Source organism: Callionymus lyra, chromosome 10 (genome assembly GCF_982586985.1).
Source record: "Callionymus lyra chromosome 10, fCalLyr1.hap1.1, whole genome shotgun sequence".
NCBI lineage: Eukaryota > Metazoa > Chordata > Actinopteri > Syngnathiformes > Callionymidae > Callionymus > Callionymus lyra.
The window spans coordinates 19,451,447-19,463,633 of record NC_141827.1 but is presented as its reverse complement, the minus strand read 5'-3'; the positions used below and the strand labels follow the sequence as shown (position 1 = coordinate 19,463,633).

The 12,187-nt window shown below is 40.6% G+C and overlaps 1 protein-coding gene across 6 annotated transcripts in view; it reads right to left on the bottom strand.

The window, feature by feature from the left end:
• celf4 (CUGBP, Elav-like family member 4) overlaps positions 1-12,187 on the bottom strand; it is a 109,702-nt gene that overhangs the window by 15,923 nt on the left and 81,592 nt on the right. For 5 of the 6 annotated variants that reach the window (XM_087801373.1, XM_087801376.1, XM_087801374.1 and 2 more), the window contains exons 3-4: positions 6,325-6,373; positions 430-558 (exon numbers count right to left, since the gene is read on the bottom strand). In XM_087801373.1, the coding sequence (XP_087657499.1) occupies positions 430-558; positions 6,325-6,373 (178 nt within the window). The remainder of the gene's footprint in view (positions 1-429; positions 559-6,324; positions 6,374-12,187) is intronic. The other variant, XM_087801375.1, reaches the window with a different exon arrangement.

Below are 12,187 nucleotides of genomic sequence, written 5' to 3'. Positions count from 1 at the left end.
TAATCATCAGGCTTTACTTATCATCGCCGCACATTGATTGGCCGCTAAGCCCGCTGATGAACTTCATGCACTGATCTTGTGACAACATTTTGAGAGGACATTTCTTCGGCGGCGTGTCAGTGAAGAGGCTTTTTTAAAAAATCCTGTATCGGAGAGAGGTGGAGTCGAAGGTTAATGGGGTTCTTCTGTAAAGAGTTGTTAGTTTTAAATCTCCGTCCTCGGCGGACACTCCTCTGAAATGGACTGAATCTACACTTTCTTTTTCCCGACCGTGGATGATTGTGGAATAACCCGCTTTGACATCGCTCAACGTGAAGTGGCTTGAGAGAACTTTGCAAAGTCACCAACTTGGAGAGGCCAAATCATTTCTGTGCAGCCGCCTGTGAAAAACTCTTCTGGCTCAAAGTCATAAACAGCTATCGCGCTCACCTTTGCTGTTTCCGTCGGGACCTCTGAGTATGGTGCACTCCTCGATGCCGCCGAAGGACTCGAAAAGACGGCGCACGTCGTCTTCAGACTGCTGCTTGTTGAGCATCCCCACAAAGAGCTTTCTGTCTTCTAAAAGAAAGAGGGATAGGTCACAATCAGAGGACGAGGGAGGCCAGTTCCTGCCCGGCGTGAAGACTGTAAAAGACCGTGGTGAGTTCAAGGACCACGAAAGACCTGACTTCCACCTGCGTAGTTTTCTGCTTGTCGTGTGCACCACGCGGCTCTGTGACCCTTTCGATGGATTCCTTCCTGGTTTTTATAACTTTTTAGATTTTCATCAAGTTTCAAATCAAGGACATTTCAGTTCAACTTCTTTTTACGATATTCTGCTTGTAGCTTCGTTTTAGTTTCCAATTCACTATTGATGTGCTGAAGAAGCTTCATTAAGGTGTTACATGTTTATTTTTTTTTAGAGCTTAGTAGGTGGCACCCTCTGTTTTAATCATGATGTGAGATTTCAATAGAAAGACTGCTGCCATCTAGTGTGCATTAAAAATAAAGGCACTGCTTCATGAAGCTTCATCAACCCATCACTAGTTACAACAGTAACTAATAGAGAATATACCTTGAATTTTCCCTGGACAAGCTGTAGGAGCTTTCTGGGGATATGGAAATCATTGAGAAACAGAATTATACTCTGGTTCTCTTTTATTTATTCTGGTTCTCTTAATTGAACAATGTAGGTCCAAAACGGTGTACAGGGGTCCCTAACCATATCGCGGTTCTCCTTCTGTCGTCTGTCTTCGCTTTTTATCAATTTTTTTTAAATGCATATTGTAGCAAGCTGTAGTCAACAACTGCTAATTATTTGAACAGCTAATAAACTTCAACATAACCACAGGACATAGCTACAAGTGTAAGAACTATTTTGGTCCACTTCCTACGTGATGATGTCACACACTGCAAATGGGAACAAGCTTTTTAGATGCTTTATTATGAATGAACAATGAAGGACACCGTTGATTTGCATGAACCATATTGGACTCACAATGCAATACAAACACTCAAGTGACTAACAAGGATCACCGATTAAACCAGCTGTTCATATTGTACATAGCAACGGTTGGTAAGTATCAATATGTATCATGGGACACGGTTCATCCAATCAGTGTCGTTTTCACATGTACCCTGGACTCATTTACATGATTTTTGATCCTGTAAAGAGTAAAGAATTTCCTTCACTCATAAAAGAGCTTTTAAAATAACGCTAGCGTTTGCAGCCTATGACGTCCTCACATCACGAAAATAGTAGGCCGGGCCAAAATGCTACTTACCCAAGCACTAATTACCATACCTAACTTACTTATCTTGATAAGGAAACTGTGATCTCCCATCATGCATTTCTAAACACTGTTTAGTTAAGTGACCACTGATTGATCGCTACAATACTAAACATTTAAGCTCTATGTCTATGTTGTTATGTCAAAAGGGATTGACAACTGGGATTGGTTGGCTGGGCGGCAAAGCATAATGGGGGCTTTTCCGTTCACTGTTACTGACTAGATTGTTCAGGAGGGTAGTACTTCATTCCTTTCATAATTATAGTAAAAAGAGGGGCCACTGTTTGAACAGAACCACAACAGGAAGTTGCAAGTAAACAATCGTCTTCTCACCTGTGTGACACCAAAACAAAGCGTGCTTTCAAAAGTAAAAATTTGAAGTAGTACTCCAAACATAGTAGCAAATCTTGAGTGGAAGGTCCTCAAAGGCAATCCGTTTTTACTCTATTTCCGTGTGCTTCCACATTTCACTTTCATTCACTCTCTCTCGCACACGTGGGCCGACGAAGGGCAGAGTCATCCTGCCGTGACTCACTTTCGGCGGCGTCACCCAATCAGTTCAGGTGGTGAAAGTGTGTCACTGTGTGTTTGAATGTTGCTCTGAACGTGAGATTAGTTCAAATTAATGTTTATGTAGAGAGAATTAATGAGCCGCGCTGGAATCGGCCCTGAATGCATCGCGGGAGGATGTAGTTGTGTGTGTTTGTGTGTGTGTGTGTGTGTGTGTGTGTGTGTGTGTGTGTGTGTGTGTGTGTATGTGTGTGTGTGTGTGTGCGTGCTCGCCGGCGTGCTCTGGGTCTGTTCCTCGCTGCCGGTGCCTGACAGGGTGTCCTTGCCGAGTCAACAAGACTAATCTACGCTCTGGCCTTGCACTGTGGGGTGGGAGGTGTTTACAAGAGCGGGGTGTGCATCAGATGGAGGACACACACACACACACACACACACGTATATAAATAAATATATATTTATATGCACACACGTACACACACCTTTTTACACACACATATAAGATGCACAACTCATTGCCGGCCAAAGCCTCCAGGGAAGACACCAATAAACATGACATCTTGCTCGGGGAAGAACTGTGAACACACACATACACACACACACACACTCAAACATGCACACACCCATTCAGCCCGAGAGCAAATCAATAAACACCAAGACAACTACACATTCATTCGATATTAACACACACACACAAGCACAGGCCGTCATTAAATAACCATAAATGGCGCTGAGCACGAACAAATCTTCTAAAATGCCTTTTAATTTTTTGTTTTATTGTGTTTTTTTCTCAAGGTATTCAAAACGTCATAAGTACTTCTATCCTTCTTTTCATTTACCGACTCACACCCGTTTTGTCTTTTGGCTCAGCTCTTTCTTTACGGATACAGATCTAAAAACCAACAGATGATTCATCTGTGAGAATGGTTTAAATCTCACTTTAAAGGAAGTCCAGCTGGAAACACATCTCGTATCTGGACGGACTGACCTGTGTCAGTGGGCAGGGTACCCCATACTCCCATAGGAGACCCTAAGGAACGGGGATTCATTTCTCCAGGTCCACTAAACATATGTGAGTCGGCTCCCATGAGCCTTTGAACACCAGTTTCTAAAAAAACACCTGAGAATGAATGGAACTTAATTCAAACAACAGTTTCACCTTTTTAACATGTAACTTAAACATATTTAAATGAAGTACACAATGTCATACCTAACCACACGCCAACACCCTCTATGACATACACACTTGTGATGATGTACACACATTAGCTATTAAACCTCTAAGATCAATAATGTACACCTTAGAATCAGATTAGATCAGACCATTATTTAATGTATACACAAGTGATTCCCGATCACCATTCCATGTGACACCAGTTTGCGCTAACACACTGGGTTCCTTTTAGTTAAATTAAGACTAATATGGATTTATGGTCATGTACCGTGTTGTTTTGTGACTCAAAAAACTGGTATACACCAATGAACAGGTCTTAAAAGGAACACTGTTGATCATAATGCTGTAGTCCGTCATTATTATTATTATTATTTTTAACTACCTGTGGAGCTCTTAAATATAGTGTCAATTATCACTGGTGATAATCGTTGAAGCATCTGTGCACTCAACATGCCGTGACACCATCATCATCATTTACCCTTCGCCACTTTTCCAATCGATGTTCATCATTTAACCTCACCCAAATCACACGCGCTCTTTTTTATTTATCTTGTTTACCCGTACGAAGGAGCATTTTTATTTTTCCGATGCTGTTGTTTTTTTTTTTTCCTTTTTACTGCTCGCTGTAGATTTGTCGTAAATTCAGCTCTTGTTTTGTGGCGGCGAGAATTGCCGCAGGCTGAAAGCCGTTTCAATCTACACACAGATGGTGTCATTATTCTATAGCAATTACGTCCAGCAATCAACATGCCTGTTTAGGTTGGAAGTTGCACTTGGTGGGCGCATTCATTCAATGGGAAACACTTACAAGTCGCTGACAGCAATTAGGATTCGGAAAATGGTTGAAAATCAAAGACATAAGTGGGTCATTCCTTTTTTGTCTTTAGGAAAAATAATGAAAAGAAATGTCCAAATGTATTTAAAAGGATGGTGCATATGTAAATGTAATTGTAAATAATAAAACACATCATTTGAAATTTCCTGCCCAAATAAGCTTCCCTAAAATAGTTATTATTTTTTAAAACGAGTGATCAACGTTAGAATGATGAGCTTCAAACCAAACTACATTTAAGTTTGAGAAGAGGGATTGAGGCAGTCAAGCAAACTTCTGGTTCTCAGTTTTTGCCTAAACTTATCAGGCAATAAAAGAGAAAGAGCAGCAGCGAGCCGAGGACGGTGATGAACGACACCGGTAGTCCGAGTCTCCACGAGAACGCTTTGAAAAAAAGTGTTTGGGAACCCTGCGTTGCCCTCACTTTGCTTCCTCGCTCGCCTCCTGTGCCATCAATCATATCCCAAGACGCTAAAAAAGCAGAGGATGTCACAACATCTCTTTCCTGGTTTTTCCTTTCCATTCCTGAATAACACGTCTCTCTCAAACCGTGCGCCTCTCCTGCTCATTAATCTTCAACCCCTTGAATGCGTCTTTCTCCCCGGCTTCCGTCTCCCCTCATGGATTCGTGCCGCAGAATGTCTCAGGTTACTCTGGTATTAACTGCGAAGTTTGAAAAGTCTCTCGCCAGAAGCGTCCGACTCCATCAATCTTCTGAAGTACGCTCCATTGATTGATGTCAGCGGCGGGTCAGTACATATCCAGATGTAGAAAATGCACTTTAAGCTGTCGTGGCTGTCAATAACACACACACACACGTGCATACAAATATCTGGTGTCAGCGAGGCCTGCAGGTTAATGGAGTCAATGGAAGGTGATTTCAATGTACAGAACCATGTCAAAGGCTGTACCGTACAGAGACAGTAGTACATTACAAATGCAGGTTGAGCAGTAGCTTTGTTCTCATGTCTGTTTTTAATGTCTATTGGAAACAATACATCATGGAATATATAAAATAATAATTTAGGTTATGCCCAATGAGCTATGCTAACATTGCTAATAATGCTAATTTTGATTGACAGTTTTTGCTTCTTTAGAAGTACAATTGTAGATGTAAAAAAAAGCTCTCCCAGTTTGCTAGTGTTGTTAATATTGTTTAATTTACTCAAAAGGAAAATTCGAATGACACACAGTACGATGATTCCCATCCACTGAAACGTGCTTATGTGTCTTAAATTGAAACCGTGACTGACATTTTTAAAAGCATCATTTGATGTGGTTATGTGTCCGTGTTACTTTAATGACTTCTGTTAATGTGATTTCACAGTCTGCACCAGAAGTTTACCAGCTGAAAGTCACTTTCAGGTCACATTTCCATTCAGTAAACAAGGACCAAGCCTCAGCTGAAAGAGTAATGAATGGGAAGCCATGTTTGTTTGGCAAAGTCCACAAGCTTTATTGGGATTCTTAATGAAGTTGAGGTCAAATATAAACCCTAAAAACACGATCCCGGTTACACCTCTACTGAATATGATACGTTTATTATTAGATCACCAAAACTGTGTTTCCAAGATGCTTCATTTTTAAATGTAAGTTGTGACAGTTAAAGCATGTATTCTGTTGACGGAGGATGAGAGGTTTTTCTTCCCTTTACACGAGCAGAAAATCTGCTGAACTCGCTGCGTTAAAAGGTGACAAAAAGAAGTGACCTGGTTTCCTCCCCGGCCTGACAGCACATGCCGGCTCATGTGTGCGCGAGTGCATGTAGCTGAATCAGGGCATATGATGAAACTCCAAGAAAGGAACCTCGAGGCCACGCTGGCCGACATTAGCGAGCGAGAGTGCTGTTTACATAATGTGTTCTGAACACTGGGGGGTCCGGCCGCACTGGGCTGTCAGCCTGCATCCAAGCGCAGGCCTTCGTGTTACGGGACAGATAATGGTGAGGCTGATACGCAAAGGCAGCATTTTTTTTTTCATCGTAAGGGTAGAAAAAACAGGCAGGAAGAAGGACAGGACATGGAAAGGAGAGCATACATTACCTCCTCGACTCTCGCTGTCGGCTGGCTTCACCTGGATCGGTCTGTTCATCTACGATAGTCGGCAAGCAAAGAGAAGGGAAAGAAGAAAAGAAAGAGAAGATAGCAGTTAGCATCATGCGCTTATTTAACGTTCAACGCCCTTCCCTTAAAATAACCGCAGTCACTCAGTCAAATTGCTGGTGAAGTGTATTGAAAATCTCCAAAGCTGCGGTACTTATAGCCATTGGGGGAATCTGTAGTTGGGAATATGGGTCGCTGATATTATTTGATCTCAGATGAAAGGCTTGGAAAGAGGGAAAAGCACAGGGATGAAGGGAATGATATAAAGCGGAGGAGGGTGGTGGTGAGGGGGGGGATTACTCTGGGTCAGCAACGCTCAATCTTGTCAACGAGTTCGGACACTTTGGTCGTCCGAGTGAACTTTCAGAGAAATTGTGTCACTTTCACTTTCTGTGCTCACAAACCGCCGTGGCTCAAACGACGGAGTCTATGGAGTAATATCATGAAAGCGCTGGAGTTGTGCGGCGCTAAAAATATAACAAGCTTAGAAAAAAAAGGAGGAAAGACTTGGATGTGGGATTCAATGGATTCCAGAGAAACATGCTACAGCACTGAAATATGTTATTCACACCACATAAAACAAGACTTTATAAAGTACTGTTCACGTAATCTGCTAAAAACACCTGCAAACATCTGTCAAATGCAAGTCTTTTTGTAAAATGACTGCCCTAAGTAATGCATACGTCGGCACTATTAGCTTTTAGCTAATATTTTGCTTAGAATCTCTAAAGAGAGTTTAGACTTTTACCATCCTTTAACATACTTCCCTCAATTATACATACAAATATATGTAGTTTAAACCGCATTGAGCTCCAACACGAAATTAAGAAAAAGGTTAACAATAATAGTGATAATAACTTTCAATGTTTTTCTCCATATTTCCTTAATTGAATAGTTTCAATTTGAACAGTCTCGTCTCGCTCAGTAAAACTCTTTAGTAATTATTTGAAATATTTGGAATAATGAAAGTCTTTATGAACTAACAAGGAAGGTAAACCGAAAACAACAAGAAACAAAATTCTAAATGTTTCTGCTTTAACGTGATTTTAATGCGTCAATATAACCTTTAACTTTGACTTGAGTGTTTCTAAATACACTCGATTGACCGATTGACCACAAACAACTGTGTTCAAGCATCAAGCTACTTATGGCTTGTCCTGTGTGCGCTGCAAGGCTAAAGACTCTGACCTAATTCTGATAACTGAAGCAAGACTTTTGCTAACAGCACCAGGAAAAGCTGCTACACTACTTCGTGGTCGCTTCAAAGGTGAGGAAAAGAAGTGACCTGAATCGCTTTTTAAAAGTTGCATTTGTCGGGAAATGCTGGTTTTCAGGCTGAACGGCAGTTTGTCACACAGTGTGTGTGGAATACAGATTTGCTGATCAAATAGATGAACGCAACAATAGACTTGACATTTGCTGTCAGAGAAAGTATACAAGCTGTCCTTGTCAGCCGTTGACGGCTCTAGAACACACCGTCCAACAAAAATACCAACAGTTGCTCTCGCCCGCCTTCACTTGAACCTGTTGAAGTGATGGACAAAATGTTTTTCTTGCTCTTAGGATCTTGAGCCGACAATATTTATATGGCCCTCATGAACTGATCCAATGATACAGTGTTATTTATTAATCTTTTGATTCTTTTTATCATGTTTAACTTTTTTTTGGTTGATGATTATGAAGTATAGTAAGAACCTTTATATCATTTTTATATTCATTTAAATGTTATTGCAAAATAAAAAAAATTCTACAATTAACATGCAAATACTCACAGAGATTTCTATTTCTAATTCCAGCCACTAGATGGCAGCAGTCATTACATCCTCTGCCTCTAAAGACGCATTGAAATCCAGCGAGATTCCCGTAATGACTGAGGATGAGAGGATACTATATAACCCGCTTTTTTTAAAGCTGATGTTTGACCATATTTTTGGCTTCAGTTTTTTGAATTCAACTAAAAAGAAAGTAAAACAATCACAAAATCATTCGATACGAAATATATCGTATTGAATCTTATCGTGAGTTGAATATTATCGTATTGAATCGTATTGTGAAATGAGTGTATCGCAACAGCGGTAGTGAGTGATTATATAATGTGGCCTCTAAGGAAATTGAATTACCCACCTTTAATCTTGTTCATCAATGCTAACATGCTAAATCTGGTGTTAGCTTGTTTTCGGAGGAACCAGCACAAAATAGTTTCTCTGTTTCTTTGTGGTTTGCGGCGATCGAAATACAGTGAGCCGGGCCGTTGTGAAAACGTGAAAGTAAACTTTTCTGGTCATGTCTGTCTCAAACAATGAGGAAGTGGGTTTACTCCGGCACTCCGGTTTCCTCCCACAGTCCCAAAACATACAGAGGTCGATTGGGAACTTGTCCAAAGATATGAGTGTGTGTGTGAATCGTTGTTTGTCTTTGTGTGCCCTGCGAAAGACTGGCTTGTTATCCAGGGTGTCCCTTGCCTCCCGCCCTTCGAAACTGGGATAAGCTCCAGCCCCCCCCGACGATCCCAATAAAGGGAACCATCAGAAAAGAAAATGAATGAATGAACATTTGAATTTGAAATATTCCCCATTGATGCTTCTTTTTTTTCCTCCAACGATATTCCTTCAATAACAAACCGAATTCAAAGTCACACTAATAATAGATACAACACATCCACCATGTTCAGACACACACCTCGTCCGTCCTGCAGTGAGACCTTTTCCACGGTGTCCGCAGAGTCCCTTCTTTCATTTCACTCCTGCCTGTCAAACCTTCCCTCTCCGCTCCACCAGCTTGCTAAATGCTTGCCGCCAATCAATTTTTAATAATGCCAATCGCCACGCTGCCAGGAGGAGCAGCGAGCGGGAGGAGGAAGATGAGAGCCGCGGAGGGGGAAAAGGTCAATGTTCTGTGTGATGCAGCATCAGTGTTTTGGTAAATGTCATTAAATCATTCCTCCCGACTTTGTTAATGAATCGTCCGGATGATTCGCCCGAAAGTCCGGGAGCACGAGGACGCCGGTGTCAGGACGCAAACACAATTAATGCCCGGACCTTCACCCCTCCTCGCGCGGCTCCTCTGTAGCTACATTAAATCATATCATTCCCCATAACACTTATTTAAAAATGGAGTGAGCCACCCCGCCTGCTCTCTCATCCCCCTCCCTCCCCGACAGCCAAGAGAAGCCGACTAATGTTTTTAATGTGCTCCAATGCATTATTTATCAGATTGGCTGTTGATATGGAAGACGGACCAGAGGTTTTTCGATAGAATATTGAGAAGACGGGGAAAACTTACAGAAACGGGTAAAAGAGCGAGAGAAGGGAGAGGTGGGAGCAATGGGAGAGAGGACACGGAGGGGAGACGAGGACATAGATCAGCGTACGGGACAAGGTCAGCCCACAGATCCCAGTAGACCTTTAAGCCTGCATACATATGAGCTTCTTACTGCGACTCCACAAATGGTCCCAACCCCGTTTGACCTAATTTTCGTTTCAACCTTTACTGGTTTCCCGACAACCTTATTACAATTTGGACACTTGACAGAAGAACGTACCGACGGTACTACAGACCCGGCTCCACATTAGGAAACGCTGACCTTGCACAAACTGAGCTTCACTTTCACAAAGTAGCTATAAACATCCAAAAATCTTTCATTTAAAACTTCTCCTTGTCCAATTCTGAATATGCGACTTGTAAGGGTCATTGAAGATTCACTTTGCTGCTACCTAGTGGTCATAGAGTGGAATGCCTTCGGTTGATGTAAGCACAAGTGTTGGCTCACCAGATATTTTGCAAAAAAATGAGCTTTATTATAATTTATTTTAGGTTGATGTGTTGGTGAAGCACTGAATAGTTCAGGGTTTACCATGTACGCCCACACCTTTTGCAATAATGTCCTGCAAGGTCAATAATTAAAATGAACTAACTTTAAATATTTAGATGTGCTCAGTCCAGTGTGCACAAAAAAATTAACTTCGGCAATATTGATAAATATGATTAATCTGAAGTATCAGTCAAATAATCACATTGTTTTATAACTTGAAAAATATTATTGTACAGTTCAGGACACATTACATTAAATACACATTTTTGTAAGATTGACTATTTAAAAGCCGTTTTACTATACATATGTGCCTGAAAGCTTTATTAAAGAGCATAGAAGTTGACACTTTACAAAAATGAAGTCATATTTTTAACATTGGTTGAGGAAAGGAAAGAGATATGAGCTCCATCTGAGCTGCGATTAATTAAAAATAAAGAGAAAAGGATCAGAATCCGCAGGTGGTCATAATGTAATGGCAAAAATCTACTTATAAACCTATAATAATCATGAAATAGCTTGAATGTTTATAATTAGTAGTAGACAAACAACAAATTCTTCTTTTCTCTAGCGATAATATATCAAATTAATAACTCAAAGATAGTATCTTGTTGTAGAATTTAAAAAATGAGCCTTGAAATTAAAGAGTGTGAAAACATCTTATCGAAGATCAGAAGCAAACAAAGCTATGTGGAGGATGTTCCAGTTCATCCTTTCAAAGCCAGAGGGCAGCAGCGAGCAGAAGCATCACAGGGCCTATAAAGTAGCGACTTTTTTCAAACATATGTGCACACACACAAACAGGCGTGAGCTTACATGAGCGCAGCTTATTCACACATGCTTGGCACACACACACACACGCACACGAGTGCCTGCGAGAAACCAAACACGTGTGCAATAGAAATGTAAATGTGATGCTGTCGGGAAAATATGTGCAGAACAACGGCTCATCTCACGGCGAGCACGTCTCACACATGTACTTTGCTTTCTCTCCACAGCCTTGCAAATGCGTCACGGCCTTCTCACTCAATATGCATCTGGAGAAAAACACTTGCTTGTCGCACTCAGGGACACTCAGGCTTCAGCTCCACTGTTGCCGAAAGTCCATCTCAGCAGAGTCGCCGGCCTTGTCGTGATCGACAGCTCAAAAAGAAGCGGCAGATAAAAAAAATAAAAAAGCGCGGGAATGCACACGTTCACTTTCCCTGCTACTGATTATGTAACTCGACGGCAGCTCTCTGCTGCCATGGACTCCTGCTAACTAGAAGCAGAGAGACGACTGCCCCTGCATGACGTCTCTGCTAAACCGGTGAGTCCAGCAGAAGCTTCGTCGTACCTGCTACTTTCAGATTGAAATCCCACTTTTGCTGCCAACTGTGTCGTTCCTAAAAATAAACTCAAGATGACGATGGGCTGAGATTTCTGTCGGATCACGGTTTGTCCGACACCTTTATCTGTCATTGGCAGCTCAACCAGAGACGGAACAAAGTAATTAGTCAGCTTTTGTCAAATATATGTAAAACATCTTGTTAAACTATCCAACATTAAATGAAGATAAAGGTTTATAAAGAAAAACCTATATAAAGAAATCACATTTGCGAAAACATGTACCAAAAAAGAAACAACAAAAAGATTAGCCATTTAAAAACATTAATAAAGTTTTTTTTTTACAAATAATTCAGGAACATTGGAAGAGCTTGGATGACTAAATAATTAATAAAGACTTAAAAAATGATTATATTTACAAATATATGTATTTAAGAGAATAAATAAACCATCAATCTCTAGATAAGTGAAACAAAATGTAAAACAATTCAATTGTCGGACAAACGAGAAAATGAATGTGACTTTCAAATTATATATATTTATTAAATCAGTTTTTAGCTAAATTTTTATATTTAAGTAAGAGAAAAAAAACTATATGATACATTAGGATTAAAATAAAAATCCTTAATATATATTTTTTAAAACAAATGTAATCTGAAATGTTAAATA